At 32.6% G+C, this 17,853-nt stretch overlaps 3 protein-coding genes across 3 annotated transcripts; 1 reads left to right on the top strand and 2 right to left on the bottom strand.

The window, feature by feature from the left end:
- Positions 213-2,237, top strand: LOC104787753 (putative ribosome biogenesis GTPase RsgA 1). Its single transcript, XM_019245483.1, has 5 exons — positions 213-1,086; positions 1,161-1,376; positions 1,452-1,679; positions 1,779-1,963; positions 2,053-2,237. The coding sequence occupies exons 1-5, from the start codon at positions 472-474 to the stop codon at positions 2,168-2,170; spliced, it is 1,362 nt and encodes a 453-aa protein (XP_019101028.1). The 5' UTR covers positions 213-471; the 3' UTR covers positions 2,171-2,237.
- Positions 4,764-6,476, bottom strand: LOC109132929 (probable F-box protein At1g67455; the record flags this gene model as incomplete). Its single annotated transcript, XM_019245398.1, has 3 exons — positions 6,471-6,476; positions 5,504-5,908; positions 4,764-4,985 (listed from the first exon to the last, which is right to left on the bottom strand). Coding segments are annotated over exons 1-3 (633 nt in total), but the record flags the coding sequence as incomplete, so codon positions are not given.
- Positions 12,041-13,227, bottom strand: LOC104789673 (putative F-box protein At1g67450; the record flags this gene model as incomplete). Its single annotated transcript, XM_019245397.1, has 2 exons — positions 12,803-13,227; positions 12,041-12,257 (listed from the first exon to the last, which is right to left on the bottom strand). Coding segments are annotated over exons 1-2 (642 nt in total), but the record flags the coding sequence as incomplete, so codon positions are not given.

The following is a 17,853-nucleotide window of genomic DNA, read 5'->3' as shown; positions in this document are numbered from 1 at the left end:
GTCGCTTATTTTTTTGACCGACACTAGTTTTAAACTTTTAATTAGAAGACGTTCAAAAAGAGCAAAAAATACAACACAAGAAAATTAAAAAACAAAAAATTATAAAATCGGTCTCTACTTTTTCTACAATAAATAGCACTTTCTTTTGTTTGACCATTCACTACTGCAACGCATACACTCTTGTTCGACAAGACTGTCCCCAATTATTTGACTGTCTTTAACTCAGTATTCTTTTTCTTCTTCCCCAAGCAATTCCACCAAAATCTAACATTCCCTTATAAGTTAAAACCAAAGATTGTAACAAAAAGAAAAAGAAGATATTTATTTTGCCAAAACTACCAAACTCGGAATGATATGTAAATTCAGTAACTACAAATTATAATGTGAAAATCTCTCTGTCTCTCTCTATAATCAATGTCAACCGTCCACTAAGCCATTTCTTTAGAATCTTCTAGATTTTGTTTTGTTCTTATGCAGTCCGCCGCTCTCACATCCTTCATCCGTCGCACGGCGACGAAATATCACGGCGGAGTTGGAATTGGAATCCGCCGCAGCTTTTATTTTCTCTCAGAGAAACGAGAGAATCCCCAGCCGAGCAACAAAACTATTCTCAGAGCCTTCTTAGCTCCGGTTGTCTCGTTAGACGACAAAACTAAGGTCTTTAGTCCTGATCATGCCATCGGTACAGTCGCCACAGCTCAAGCTGACTACATGCGCGTCGTTGTTCAGGATGTACATGAGTCTGTCAAGAGTAATGATGGAGATGATGATAAGATTGGCGTTGAGTTGCTTTGCGTGGTGAGAAACTTGCTAAAGAAGATAGGGCGGACGGTTCTTGTTGGTGATAAAGTTTACCTGGAAAATGTTGATTGGATTGATCGGAGAGCAAAGATCGATAATATGTTTGAACGAGTCTCCGAGACTTTGGATCCACCTGTGGCCAACGTGGATCACTTACTCATTCTCTTCTCTCTCGATCAACCTAAGATTGATCCATTCACACTCACCAGGTTCTTGGTGGAAGCTGAATCAGTTGGCATTCGAGTCACACTTGCCTTGAACAAATGTGAACTCGTCACTCAAGAGGTAAGTAAACTTTCATAGTTTTAGACTACTTGCTTGATTAGTTACGTTAGAGCCATGATATTGTTTAATGACAGGAAATAGAATCTTGGAAGATGAGATTGCGTGGTTGGTACTATGAACCATTGGTTTGTAGTGTTGAAACTAAAGTCGGACTTGATGAGATTGCGTTTAACCTACGTAATCAAACTTCTGTGATTGTTGGACCTAGTGGTGTTGGAAAGTCAAGCTTGATCAACATATTGAGAAGTGGCTTTGGTGGTGCCATTAAATACCAAGAAGGGTTTAAGCCTGTAATTTTTCTTTTCTTTACCTATTTCATTCTACCATATATACTCATGACTTGACCTTTAGTTTGTCACATTCAGATATTAGGATTAATGTATGATGGCCAAAAAAAGAAGAAGAAAAAAAAGTGGTTTGAAGAGCAGAGCGTAGGGGAAGTTTCAGCTAGAAATGGAAGAGGTAAACATACAACTCGAAACGTAACGTTACTTCCGCTTTGTGGAGGTGGATACCTTGCTGATACTCCTGGCTTTAACAAGCATAAGTTACTAAAAGTTAAAAAGCAAAAACTTCCCCTGTGTTTTCCTGAGGTTTGTACCATCTTCTTTTTGCTTGTGCCCATTTCCCCAATATGTGGACTTGATTGATGATTGTGAGGAATCTAGTGTTTCTTTACTCTTTTTTCTTAGATACGGAAAATGGTTGAGGGAGGACAGTGTGAATTCCAAAACTGCTCGCATATAGGGGTACAAGGCTGTGCCGTGAGGGATGGTTGGGAAAGGTATCCTTACTATTTGCAACTCCTTGAAGAGATCAGAATCGATGAGGAGTCTCAAATTAAGAAGTATGGAACCAAAAAGGAAGCTGCTGTTAGGTATTGTTTCGATTCTCTCCTGAAACAAACAGCTTTTATTATGAGACATGGGCCCAAATTTTGGATTAATCAGGGAAGCCTCGACACAGGTGCAACATGGGAGAAGAGGGTGTGAAACAAGGTAGAGCACGGCTAGATCCTAAGAAATATAGGAGAGAGTCGAGGAAGACGATGAAACAGACAATGATGAATGAGCTCGACTTTTAAGACAGCATCTTTGACTGATCTATATGTAACTAACGACCAAATTGTCTAATCAAATGAGATCATCATTTTTTTTGTTCATTAATCATATCAGGTAGTGAAGCTCCTTAGGAAAGTAAAAAAAGTAAACTCTGTTCTTTTTAATAATACTTTGGTCAAGTCTTATTCAAAACAACGAAGCTTTTAGGTATACAAGTGATCTTGTTCAAAAGAAAACATAGTAAATAATTGAAAAGGAGATGATGATGAAAGAAACAAATAAGATACTGTCAAAAAGACTGGTTGAAAATCCCGATCGTTGCTTTTGCGTAATAAGTAGGAGTTCTTGGCCTTGGTTGAGTTGCACTAAACTTGGCGCATAAGATAAAACAAATGGGTTAACATACGAGACCCCAGCTTTTCCGAGATCAACCATTCTCAAGTATCCATTCTCTCCGATGATGTAAGCTACATCGAGTAAGCTTTGCTTAATAATGATTCTATCAAAAATCACGGCAAGTTTCTTATCTTGGTCAATGAAGAAACTCCCATCAAAAAACGTAAGATTAAAATGAGTAGTAGTTGCAACTCTTAAGAAGTTTCTCCACGACACCGCATTGGGCTCAATCTTAGTTGTTACCCATATCTCCATCTCAAACATATACCGGTGAAAAATTAACACGGCAAGCTGTTCATATCTAACTAAAGATAGAGCCACGGTATCTCCAACATCATTAAGTTGAATTGGTAGAGGAAGAAGCGATCCAAATCTCTCTCTTGTAAAGTCAAAACATTGTAAAAAAGTTTCAGCTGGTCCTTCCACTATTTTCTCCCCTTGAGAAAAAAAAGTAAGCGTTTCCCTTCAATGACACGATGTGACTGGTTTGAGGAAACTTTATAACAATTTCGGGAACGACATCAAGAACCCTCCACGAACTTGACCTAAAATCGTAGATTTGGTAGTTTTCAAAACTATATATCAAGACTTTGTGATTATGATTATTGTCGTATCCGAGAGCATAGATGTCTACTAAGAAGAAGTGATTGATTCTAGGTTCAAGTATACACCAAGCTTTTCCCAAATAAGGGTTCCAAACCAGGAGTCTAGAATTGACCTCCTTAGTCACCAATAACAATAAGCCATCGCAAATAGAGACTTGAGATATCTTGACTTGATCCTTAAACATATCTATTTGCTTCATAGATGGCTCAATGACGTCTTTGTTGTGGATTCCATTAAGATCAAATCCCAATGAAGAAACCGTATATTTTTTCATTATGAACCCTAGGAACCCATGCCTTACTTCTCCTCTACATAGAATCCTATCTTTGGATAAACGGTTCCATTGTTTGCAAGTAGATCTCACTGCTTTTAGAGATGTTATTGAAACTCTATACAATATCTCTTCAACCAAATCCTCCGAAAGATCAGACATCATCGTCATTGTTTGATGTGTTTTTTAAACTTTTACGTTTTCCCAATTATTTAAAGATTTATTATATATGCGTCTGATGGGCCATTAAATACTTGGAGCAGAGGGCCCATAATCTTTCATCATTATAAGTTTCTGTTCATTAACCATATATCATGTAAATGAAGCTCCCAATGAACGTAGAAAACAAATAAGCTTTGCTGTTTTATAGCATGTAGGTCACCTAACCTGGGTAAACTAAGTAAATAATTGTTTTTACATGTAATTTTATAAAGTTTCAGTAGCACAGATGGTAAATTCTATAGTGTTGACCTCCTCAAACCAGGTTTCAAACCACCAGTATGACACAAATATTTTTTTTGTTCTGGTCAAGTCTTCGATAAAACAAAGCTTTTGAGTATAATCTGATATTAGTATATAAACCAAATCCATAATTGATGAATCTTGTTCGATACAGAACAGAGTAAATGAATAAAAGAAGATGATAAAATAAACAAATAAGCTACTGTAAAAAAGACTGGTCGATAATCTGGATCTTTCCTTTTGTTCGATAGATAGTTCTACTTGTAGGCCTTAGTTGATTTCAACTAAACTTGGAGTAAGAGCACACAAGTGTGNTTTTTTTTTTTTTTTTTTTTTTTCTTTTTTTCCAGACCCAGGTAATTAAAAAAGAGATTTTGGTTCAGCCACTAATACAAAAGTGAAGAAGATTCAATGATTGCTTCCATAGTTGCATACTGGGAACAAGAAGTGTTGTGGAAAAGGTGTCTTTAATTACTATCTTAAAACTGCTTTATGAGAACAGCATCAGTGTGGAAATTATGAAATTTTGGTTGACTAGTCTTGTTTAAATTTAAAAGAAATCTTCTAACTTTCTTGACGACGGCATGATGATGAACCTACTCCGTGTGCCACGCTTGTTCGACTTCTCGACAAGAATATTCGTAACCGTTTCAGCACTATCTCCTCTTCGGGTAGTGCCCACTATACTGAGGATCTTTGCTATTGGTTTAGTAACCCTGGTCACTACATCTCTCACGGTCTCACCATTCATTGTAAGAACGTTTTTTTGGGTGAATAAATTTTACATTCATACCAAAAAATAAAAATTAAAAAAAAATTTATAATTAAAAGAAAACTGCTTGACTAGCCTTGTTTAAAAGAAAACAGAGTGAATGAATGAAAAGAAGATGATGAAACAAACAAATAAGGTACTGTAAAAAAGACTGGTTGATAATTTCAATCTTTTCTTTAGCCAGATAAGCGATAGTTCTTGGCCTTGATTGATTTGCACTAAACTTGGAGCATAAGAGCACACTGGTAGGTGAAAAGACGATTGAGCAACTTCTCCAAGATCCACTTTTCTCAAGTATCCAGTCTTTCCAATAATGTGAGCTATTATGGATCCTTTAGATAAGTGTGTATCAAAAACTATAGCAAGTTTTTTTTCTTGATCAATTAAGAAACTCCCAACAAAAAGCGAATCAGTAAATTTTGAGAATTTGCTCCACGACACCGCATCGGGCGCAATCTTGGTTGTCACCCATATCTCCACCTCAGATGTAAACCAATCATTATATAACACCGCAAGCTGTTCCTCTCTAATAGAAGAGAGAGCCACAGTGTCAAAGCTAGAAACTTGAAATGACAGAGGAAGACGAGGTCCAAATCTCTCCCTTGTAAAATCAAAACATAGTAAACATTCACCTGGTCCTTCCAATATTTTCTCTCTTTCCTGGAAAAAGTAAGTGTTTCCTCTTAACGACACACTACTTTTATTAAAGTTTCTATAGCAGTCCGGCATGACATCAAGAACCCTCCATGAATTAGACTTAAAATCATATATTTCGCAACTTTGCCGATACTTCCTCAAAATTTTGTGGTTACGGTTGTTATCGTATCCGAGAGTATAAATATCTGTATAATGGTAACTATTCCTAGGTTTAATCGACCAGATTTTTCCTAAATACGGGTTCCAAACCACGAGCCTAAAGTTGATCCGCATATTCCCCATTACCAATAACATTAAGCCATCGCAGTGAAAGGCATGATGCATCTTAACTTCATTAAATTCTTCTATTTGCTTAATAGATGCCTTGACTAATATGACGTCTTCGTGTAGGATTCTATAGAGATCAAATTTCATTGAACAAACCTTAAATTCCTTTATCATGAACGCAGAAAACTGTTTTTTAGCTTCTCCTTTACATAAAATTCGATCTTTGGATAAATCATTCCATTGTTTACAAGTAGATCTTACTGCTCCTATAGATGGTTTCGGAGCCCTAGACAATATCTCTACTAACATATCCACCGGGAGATCGGAGCCCTAGACAATATATATATATGCGTACGTCAGATATACTTAAACAAACAGGGCCCATAATCTTCGATTTTTTCATTTATACAAATCGATTTTAGCTTGCAAGGTTTTTTTTTGCAGTTTCATTTTAGCCAAAGCATTCAGAATTTCAGATATTAGGTAACAAGTGGTTTAAGCATCTGCGTGTTACGTGTAGGGGAAGTTTCAACTACACATGGTAGAGGCATGGAAAGTGAAAACCCAGTATATAGTACTCTTCAATACAATAAAACTTAAATTTGAGTATCATATGATATCTATATATAATAGCAAACCCACTTTTTTGTGTCAACTTTAATCCAACGGATGAGATTAGTTCTACTTTTCCATCTAACGGTTTAAAATTATTAGTGATCCCAACAGTTGCAAATTATTAATCTGTGTATTTTCTTCGTACCCCCATCTTTCAAAAATCACACCTTTTAATTTTTGCATCTCTTTGTTGTACTTCCATGTTTCAAAAGTCACATCTATTTATTTTTACATTTTTTTTATTTTACACCTCTATGTTTACACCTCTTTGTTATACCTCCATGTTTCAAAGATCACATCTACTAATTTTTACACATTTTTATTTCACACATCTATGTCTTACATCTCTTTGTTTAATATATATGAACTTTTCTTGACAACATAAACAAGTTTCGAAAATTTGTTTTCTGAGTATTTTTAAAACTTACAAGTTAATAAATAAAACTAAAGAATTATTTTATTGAAGCGTTTTTTAACTAACAAGCATCAATCTCACTCAGTTGCTTCCAAGATTTTTTATTAAAAATTAATTAAATAATATAAAAGGGAGAGAGAAAGAGAGAGAACCGTTCTCAAAATTCTTGGAAAAGCAACGTTGCTCAGTTTGATTCTACACTTGTCAGCTTTCTATTGGTTACATAATAAAACATTATTTTTTCTTTTTTTCTGAGTAACAGAAAGAGTATAGTTGTAAATGCTCTTATAAATATAAAAAAAATTTTGAAACTCACCAAGTGACAAAAGCTTACGAATGACCTGTTAGTGTTTCTTCACCGAACCTGTTAATTTTTTTTTGGTTAGATTATTAAAGCTTATGAATGACTTGTTAGTGTTTCTTCACCGAACCTGTTAATTGGTTACTGTTAGATACGGTGGGACAAAATATGAGTTTACGTGGCTTTCTTCTTTTTTGTTCAGTCACAATTTTTTCTTTATTTAATTAAGTTGGGAAAGAGTATAACATCCAAGCATCCAAAGTTTATTGCAGGACAGTGCCCTCCAGAAAGTCAAAAATATCAATAACGTAATCTTCTTCGCCCAGAGTACGACCCGACTCGTGGTCACTCAGAGCGGTAATCGGAAAAACCAAAACCGAGATACGAGAGGCATGATGACATGCACTGATGCTAGAGATGCGGATAAGCGAAACTTTTTTTAACAAACATGGTATAATTTTATATATATTATATTATTCACTTATTTAACCTATTTAATTTTTTTAACAAACATGGTATAAAAGTAATAATCTATTTTTTTGTTTTTGTTATGAAGGATGTCCATTGAATAAAAATGATCCAGATTAGTTTCCATTTTTTTGTAAATAAAGTTTGTAAAAAATTTAGTTGAATTTTAATTTCTTATACTTTCTGAATATCAAACATTTTGATTATATATAGAAATATTCCAAATGAGCATGGAAATAGAGAGTGCGGAAGAAAAAGCCAGACATACTTGTGACAACACAAAATCAAATTCTAGAAAGCGTAAGCACGACCAAATGATAAGTCAAGTTAGGAAGCAAAGATCTTCTAAAGGTAACTTATTTACTCTTTGATGACTTTCTAATATGTACCATGTTTTCTAATCTGTACACAAAAGAGACAAAGGAGGATATACGGAAATAGACTTCTCACTACTACTGAGCTAAAGTTCTCCATTAGAGCTCTCCGCTTCGTCTCTCTCTCTCTCTCAATTTTTTTTTCTGTTGATTCAGCAAATCTGAGTGGTTTATTTTTTTGCGTTTTCATTTTTACGGTTTCGCGCTCTAATTAATAAACAAATTGGTTATTTGAATGTAGATAAAAAACCTGTATCATCAAAAAAATTGAAACGGAATCAATTAATAAGGTGTGGAGATTGTAATGCATTAGTATGGCCTAAGGAAAGTACTGCAAATGATCGGCAAACAAAAAGACATCTATTTACAATATGTTGTAAACAAGGGCGTGTCAAATTGTCTAACATTCAACAACCTCCGCTTCCGTTAAAAAAAGCTTTTGTCCGATCCATCTTTCTGAAGACACATTAGAGTATATAATTATATGCTCTCTATGTGCTCTATGGGTGCTGACATTGATTATTCAAATCAACAAATATGCAATGTAATGAACCGCTAGCGTCGAGTGACAGCAGTATTAATTTTTATGAGCTTTAAACTCAAGATCACGTTGCAATATTAATGTAGGTCACACATCTCATTTTTTATGTGAAATCAACAAGTCAATAGTATTCCAAATTTATGCAAGAAGATTAAAAATATGAAGATTGAGATACCTAGAACAATGAATTTCTCGTGGTCGGGTTTGGGGAAAGGGTAGGGAACACCGCGATTGGGAAGGATGCCTATAGCACTGTTAACAGTGGCACGGAGCTATAGGATGTGAGCGTGCCACCAGAGAGTTCCGCATTGGCCGGTCAAGGTGTAGTTGTATGTGTAGGTTGGTGTCCCTTACAAAATTTTAGGAATCTTCTTTTGATTCCTTTTTCCACGACGACGCACTAAGCCCAGTCAATTTTTGTGTCCACTGATCTAGATCGTATCATAGCCATACAATTGTTGTTCACATGACGGATATAGCCATAATAATTTTTGTGTTATAGATATTGATCTCACGTCCTTTTGTTAGTCTACTTTAACTTGAAGGAATTAAATGTAAGTGCTATCTTGAGTAAATTATCTAACCGACAACATAAAGACAAACAGAGCACTTAAGAAGAACCAAACTTTTCGTTAATCTATAATCTATATATGCGAACGAAATGGAGGAGGGAACAAAACCAATTTTTCGGAATGGACACTAACAAATTCATAAAAATACCTTGATATGAGACTGATGCAGGTTAAATTTTAAAAACACTCCAATAAAACAATTCTTCAATTTTTTTTACTTTTAAAAATACTCTGAAAATAATTAATTTGAAACATATTTTTGTAGTCCATTGGATAAAAATGGAAAATTTTACTTTTAGGGGTCAATTTAAATCTAACTGATGAAATTGTTTTATTATCTCATCTAATGGTTTAGATTTGTTAATGATCTCAAAAGTTGCAATGTTTTGATCCAACAATTGTGTTTCTTCGTCGTACCTCTAGCTTTCAATGTTTGCACTTGTTAATTTTCGCACATTTTTGTTTCACACCTCTTTGTTTTCATATATATACAGACTTTTATGTTTTTTGAAAAGAATTTTTGTTCTTTGAGTATTATTAATGATCTCGCCCTTTGTTTATGATCTCAAAAGTTGCAAAGTTTCGATCCAACAATTGTGTTTCTTTTTCGCATCCCTATCTTTCCATGTTGACACCAGTTAGTTTTCACATCTTTCACACCTCTTTGTTTTTATCTATATATATACTGATTTTCATGTTCTTTGAAAAGAGTTTTTGTTTTTTGAGTATTATTAATGATCTCAGCCTTTGTTAATGATCTTAAAAATTGCAAAGTTTCAATCCAATAATCACGTTTATTCGTCGCACCCCCAGCTTTCCATGTTGGCACCTGTTAGTTTTCACACCTTTTTGTTTTACACCTCTTTGTTTACATAAAGTTGCGATGTTTTGATCCAATAATTGTGTTTCTTCATCGCACCCCTAGCTTTCAATGTTTGCACTTGTTAGTTTTTGTACATTTTTGTTTCACACATATTTGTTTCACACCTCTTTGTTTTTACACCTTTTTGTTTATATATATATACAGATTTTTATGGACTTTGAAAATAGTTTTTGTTATTTGAGTATTATTAATGATCATTTTGTTTATAATCTCAAAAGTTACAAAGTTTCGATCCAACAATCATATTTCTTCGTCGCACCCCAAGCTTTCCATGTTAGCAATGTTAGTTTTCACACCTTTTTGTTTTACACCTCTTTGTTTATATAAAGTTGCAATGTTTTGATCCAACAAATGTTTTGTTCCTTTTCCTACTCCAAATGTGAAATTAACAATGTTAATCATTTCAAGTTTTCACTGTCCCGTGCATTGCCGCACGACATCCTAGATTATATAAAACAAATCCATAATGGACTAGTCTTTGAGAAGCCTCCATCGGTTTGGTGTCCTGTCGTTGTTGTGTTGTGATGTTGTCATCAGATCAGATCCGTAGCCAAGAGGAGAGATTGTGATTTCAGTCAGATCGTGAGAAGATGAGCCTTTGTAACATTGTTTTGTTTAGTTGTCGTTGTTGATTATTGTGGTCTAGTTGTCCCAAGCCGCTATCGTTGTTGCTTTTATTCTTGATCAGTTCCTTTAAGGGGAAAGAGAGAAGCAGCCATAAGTGCAGCCCTGGTCCAAAGTTAAGAGAAATAAATATCTAAACGGAGCAGTAAAGGAGATAGGGCGAGAGAGTCGAGAGAAGAGGAGATTGAGCGAGACGACGTGGGAGAAGTCACTAGTGGATATGATTATTCATGTCCTGGTTGTGGTAAGCTTTGGTGGTGGTGGAGGAGCAAAGTCGTAGACTCGTAGCGATCATAAGTGGAGAAGAGAAGAACAAGAAAGAATGAGGAAGACGAATAAGCAAAAGAGACAGATTCGAGTTCCGGTTTTGTGATGCTAATTCCCGTCGTGCCAGAAACAACCAGATCACAAATAAGGTCTCTTTGGAAAGATCACGCTGTCAAGAATCCATAGCCACTGACGGAGCTTACTTTAGTTTTATATTAAAAAAGTTATGCATGGTTCTTTCTGGACAAGTAACTGCAAAGTCTGTCAAACTCAGAATTCTAAAAGGCTAAAAGGCAGTTCTTGATGGTTTCATTAGGGAAACGTTTGGAGGTTCGAACCTGCTCCGAATGGGACGAAATTTGGTGAAGAACTTCATGGTACCAGTCAGATCCAACAGTGGGATTACATTTCCAACGGTTAATTAGTTCTTGACCTATGCGTTTGTTTTCGAGACAGTTTTGTATAGAGTAATTTTTGTAACAAGTTGCATTGTTTGGTTTGGTAAACGAGGTTGGATTGTGATGCATTAATCTATATTTTTTGGTTGATGGAAAACCAAGTTGGAAGTCTCCAAAAAGTTATGGCTAAGGTGAGGGTGTGATCTGCGGAAATGCGATTGCAAGTTCTACTCTTATATATAATTCGTGATACCTTTGCATAGGATTAGATCATTGCTTGCGAGCTAGTGTTGAATTGTTAATTAGGAATTATATAGTTTGATGAGTGATGAGTATTATAAGGTTTTAAAATAATGTTTTGATGAATAGTACTTTATGATTGCTATTGAGAAACGAGAATAATATCTTCAGAATGATGAAAAGTGGAACTAGATAGGTTCAAAGGTCATAGAGATGATCGAACTTGGAAATGGTCAGCATTCTTTGTAGCTCAATAAAAGGCTGACGGGCCTAGTGGTGGAACTAGATAAGTTCAAAGGTCATAGAGATTATATATCAAACCTGGTATTGATGAAGGAATCTTGCTTAATTAAGGGCAAGAAAGATTTGTATGTTATAGCTTTGCACAGTGTGGCAGAGTAATTGATTGTTGTGTCTTTTTTTTTTTCTGCGAATTGATAAATGCGGTTTTAAGGTAGATTCTTTTTTCATGTTTCCAGTTGGTGGAAAGGATCCTCTCACTGAGTAATTCATTACTCACTCCTTCGTTTCCCTTTTTCCTCAGGTTATTCAGGTTCAGAAATTGTATGCAATGTTTTTGTTCGTGGGTGAAGTTTAAAGAATTATTTTACCCACCCCACCAGAATTATTTTCTAATTTTTTTTTGCTTATAGAGACAATTTAAACATGATCCAAAATCAAAACCTTTTCAATGTTTAATTTTTTTTTTTTTTTCTCCATATATGACTAGTTTTGTTCAAGAGAAAACAGAGGAAATGAATGAAAAGAAGATGATGCAAGAAACAAACAAGGTACTGTAAAAATAACCACTGGTTAATAATAATCTCGATCTTTTCTTTAGCCACATAAGCGATAGTTCTTGGCCTTGATTGATTTGCACTAAACTTGGAGCATAAGAGCACACTGGTAGGGGACGATACTGTGCGGAAGCTACTCCGAGATCCACTGTTCTCAAGTATCCAGTCTCTCTGATGATGTGAGCTATGTTATTCTTATCTATGGATCCATAAGATAAGCGTAAATTATCAAAAATTACAGCAAGTTTTTTCTCTTGATCAATAAAGAAACTCCAAACTGTAATCTCAAATTTTAAATCAATAAACTTTAAGAAGTGACTCCACGACACCGCATTGGGCTCAATCTTGGTTGTCACCCATATCTCTCCATCTCCATCTTATATATTATTCAATAATACCGCAAGTTGTTCCTCTCTAATAGAAGAGATAGTCACACTGTTAAAGATAGAAACTTGAAGAAATGGCATCGGAAGACGAGGTCCAAATCTCTCTCTTGTAAAATCAAAATATTGTAAAATTATATCCAAATCCCCTCTTTTCTCTCTTCGATAAATAAAATAAGTATTTTCCTTAACCGACAAGTTGCATCCACAAAAATTTATATATCCAACGTCCGGAGTGATATCAAAGACCTTCCATAAATTAGACTTAACATCGTAGATTTCGTAATTGTACTCGAATATCCTCAAGATTTTGTGGTTACGGTTGTTACCATATCCGAGATAATACCTATCTTCGAAGTCGAAATTAATTCTAGGTTGAACCAACCTGGTTTGTCCCAAATATGGGTTCCAAACTACGAGCCTGAAATTGATTTCTTTAGTTACCAATAACAGTAAGCCATTGCAGTTATTAACTTGAAATATCCTCAATTCATTAAATTTATCTATTTGCTTTATAGATGTCCCTGCTAGTTCGACATCTTGATTTTGGATTCCATTGATGAGATCAAATCTCAACGAACAAACCTTAGATTCTTTTACCATGAACCCTAGAAACTGTGGCTTTGTTTCTCCTTTACATACAATCCGATCTTTGGATAAATTGTTCCATCTTTTGCAAGTAGATCTCACTGCTCCTAGAGATGTTATTGGAACCCTCGACAAAATATCCTCTATCAAATCCTCTGGAAGATCGGACATCATCAACGTCATTTTCTCAAATGAAAATTAGGGTCACAACCTTAAGATGGACTGATCTAATCTGGGAAGCTTTGACACAAGTACAAGACCTTAGAGAACGACCTAATGTTTCAACTTTCAACAAGACAATGTCAAGTAATATTTCCACGGAGACGAAGTCATATATATAACATATAGATTGTACAGATGCCTTTCATTGTTAGCTCTATTTTTCTCTTTATAATTGACTAATCATTTAAACGACGACAGATGTTAAATTAGCATAAAAATGTAAGATGAAATGATTAATAAGAACAGATTTTTTTTCTTTTTTCTTTGGAAGTTTAGCTTTGCATTCTTTCAATAAGAGCTTATTTCATTCTTTATTTTGTTAATTTCTAGTTATACTTTTTTTTGTGTTTATGTGTGGACCCTTTAATCAAACACAAAATTAAATTATTGTATATATAAAATGTGACATGTGTGTGTGGCTACTCTCCCTAATGTAATTCTTATACTTGTATTTGAGACATTGTAAAGTACCTAAAACTTTTATTCTTATTTTTGTTTCTACAATCTCTATATACTTATTTAAGCATATTACAAAAAATGCAATTACATTTTCATTAATTTTAGATATATACCCTAAAATAGCACTAAAACAAGTTTTAAGGACAACTATAGCACACATTCCATAAATTTCCAAAAATAGCACTATTTAACACATTAAAATATTTAAAATTAATTTTTAGAATTTGTTTTTTTAGGTTTGGGTTCCCAATTTCACAATTAGGGTATAGTTTTGACATGTATGGTTTAGTATTTTGAATTTAGGATTTAATTTTAAAAGAATAACTAGTGCTATTTTTGGAATTTTAGATATGTTGTGCTAAGTTTGGAAAAAAAAACTTATTTTGGTGCTATTTTTGAGAATCTCCCTTAATTTTATAACTAAAAGAAAAAACTTATATTGGTTTATAAATTAATAAAACAAAATTTTCGAAATTATTTAATAAAATTCTTAACAGTAATTATTTATTGTTTCAGAAATCTTAGGAACACAATAATAAACTATTTTAAACAATTATAAAATTTAATTTTATTTATAAAACTAAGATTAAATATTTGCATATCTAAATCGTTTAATAAAGATAGATATATTTTAAAACTAATATGCAACATTGCTTAATTTTAAAAATATCTCTATATACTTATTTAAGCAATGTTGTTAGAATTTTAACCAATTTTGATGTGGCATATTATGAAAAAATGCTATTGCATTTTAATTAATTTAATAACTAACAAAAGAAAAGTTTATATTGGTTTACAAAATTAAAAAAAATATATTTTCAGAAATATTTAATAAAATTATTTAATGAAATTATTTAACAGTAACTATTTATTGTTTCAGAAATCTTAGGAAAAAATAACAAAACTATTTAATTGGCTACAACTTATTTTTTTATACACAATATTCACTATATAACCAATACTAAGTGTATAATGTTGACAATATAAATATGCATAATCTAATTGTAGTTTTCGTATACATAATCTAACCATTTGTGAATACAAAAAGATTGATCGTTGAGAAATTTTTATATTTATTAGATATATTTTTCTCTTGGATTTTATATAGCTCTTAGGAAAAAGGAAACAAAATCACCTCTAAATCCGCATTCATCAATTTGTAATACCAGATCACATGTCAATACAGATTTTGTTGGGTTTTTTAGACTTTACTAAATTTATAATTAACGAATTTGATATTGCACCCAAACCAAAATAGTAGTACCGACTACAGGTCAAAATCGAAGTATGAGACTAAGTAAATTAAATATATAATTTTATAAAAATTTATAGAATAAATAATTTTTTCTACTATTATATATTTTGTAACAAACAAATCCAAATTTACGTAAATAATTTCCCGTGCTGTACAGCGTGAGTCACTTATCTAGTATTCNTTTTTTTTTTTAAAAAAAAAAAAAAAAAAAAAAAAAAAAAAAAAAAAAAAAAAATCTGATATCAAAACTTTTCCAATGTTTGTAATTTATGTTATGTTTTCGTGGATTGGCAAAAATATAATAAAATACGAGAATTCTCAACATCGCAACTACAAGTCTACAAGGGTCAAGGGGAGAGTCCAGTACGAGTTTCCTAATCAAGCTCTCAAGGAAAAAGAAAACCCAGTAACTTGTGTTGATCCATCCATGTACATACTTTTCGTTAACTAACTTTTCAATGCAACAAAGCTTTTTGAGTATCAATAAAACCATAATTGACTAGTTTTTTGTTCAAAAGAAAACAGAGTAAATGATGAAAGAAACAAATCCCCTTTATAATAAAACGGAAGTACACAACATTGTTTTGTAGACTATATAATTTTAATAAGTTGGTTACAGATAGGTTATAGATTAATTGGTTAAAAGTTAAATAGTGGGTGCAACTCTAATTTATTTTTGGAATATTTTATTATTATAGCATGTTGTTTCCGAAAATCTTAAAGAGAATATTCTAAAAAATTATTTGATATCATCTAAATGTTGATATGACCTATGCTAGAGCATGAGTTGCAATAGGATAGTCAACACCTTTTTTAGTTTTTGTATTCTCAGAACAATGTTTTGGGTAAATTAGTCAATCAAATACGGAACATTCAAAGTCTTAACTTTCCTTCAAAAACTAAAATAGGTGAAGTTACCAAACCAGGCAATATATAGACTAAAACATTCAAAGTATTATACTTTCGTTGAACAAATAAAATGAGCTATGCTTCTCTACCAAACAGTCCATCAGAATTCAGGGATTAAACATAATAAGTTTATGTTTCTTTGTTTTATAAAGAGATGAGAGTGTTTCTACTAAAAATATTGTGCCAAACTTCTTCTTTGTATCAAATTACTGACCAGTTCTTCACAAGCCAAACTTCTTTATATAACTAAACTCTAAAATCCTTTTTTCTCTTTTTTTATTTGGTTAAGTATATGGCCTATATATGGGCATCTACGAATTCTTCGTATGTTTCTTGATGCTCTCACTTTCACCTTATTTGAAAGATGCATCTTGATATGATGTACTCTTTTTCAATACCTCACTTTCTCGAGAGGACACTATTGTTTCTCGGAGTAACGTGTTTGAAATTGCAATGGGTATGTACAAACAAAGTTATCTCCCCTATGCCATACTTGATGGTTGCACACGTGATGCATGAATGATATATTTTTAGTTGTTTATATATTTTTATTGATTTGTGACTATGATAGAATCATATATATATATATACATGATTTTATTGTTTTGTTTTGTTACATGATTTTATTGTTTGATACATATATTGAATATAATTTTTATTAAATTCTATATAAATATAAATTGTAGGTGTGATTCTTTACTTATGGCAGCAATTTTTTTTTTGTTCTTTGAAATATTGAATAAATATAAGTATTATTCACAATGAAATCATGTTCATCTTGTTATGAGAAACATTTTATTTTCCAAAAGAGTTGATGAAGAGAACAAATTCCATGTTGATCAAAATTCCTAAAAATATACATTATGATTTACATATTTAGTATCTAATATCACATTTCTCTATACATAAAGATCCTCAAAGGTTTCTAATATCATAAAACTGAACACATATTACATATAACTAAATATTTTCAACTAAATACAATGAATTTTTTGTATTTAAGTAACAACTTACATATATTTATAATATGAAAAACTTAACAAAAATATAAGCAAAACATATGTCAAATATAAGAAAACATAAGTAAAATATTTTTACTTATGTATTTTATAACAAATAAAATAGACTCTCATATGTCAAACCATCCCTTTCTATTTTCATGTTAACATTTTATTAGTTCATCAAAAAGATCTTTTCATATAAAATTTAAATACAAGTTCTCAAGTTTTACGTTGTTTTTATCTTTATTTCAAACATCTAATATATTATATAATACTCTATTAATTAAAAAAATTAAGAAATATGAAATTGGATTCATATTTAATATGAAATTAATAAACTTTATATATTAAAATTTAAAAGAATGACAATGTCAAAAGATTATGAAACAAATGACATCTTTTCAAAGATTGGATTTTGTGGAAACTTTACTTTATTATGTAAGATGGTGTAAAAATTACCTTGATACTATATTTTAGTAGACTAAAAAAGAATCTCGTTTTGAAAATAGTATAAATTATCTGTTTGTTATAAAAGAAGATAACAAACCATGATTTAGTTTTGTGTGATAATTACACACAGCCCATATCATTCGGTCCACCGGCCTTCCTTATAATGGAACCAGAAGAAGGAGCAACCAAGTTCATGCAATTCTTCTTGAAAACCCATCAGAGATTCCTTTAGAAATGTATTGTGGCAGAGTTTCGACAACCTGTCAAACACCTGACTGCCAGGAGATAAGATATGGCTAGACACACGTTTCACCAGTTGGAAAAGAAAAACAGATCCATTAGAGGTCAATACACTCTCAGTATTGACCCTAGCTAGCACAAGAAATTCCTTCATCATGGTTTGGAATAATTCAAAGCCAATACTGGAGGAGTGAAGTATTGGTTAGCATAAAAGGAAATTTCACGTTACTTGAGAAATATGAAATCGAACATCTGGGTTTGTTTGATTTCACG

The sequence above is a fragment of the Camelina sativa genome, chromosome 5, assembly GCF_000633955.1.
Source record: "Camelina sativa cultivar DH55 chromosome 5, Cs, whole genome shotgun sequence".
Lineage (NCBI taxonomy): Eukaryota > Viridiplantae > Streptophyta > Magnoliopsida > Brassicales > Brassicaceae > Camelina > Camelina sativa.
This window is presented reverse-complemented; position numbering and strand designations above follow the sequence as displayed.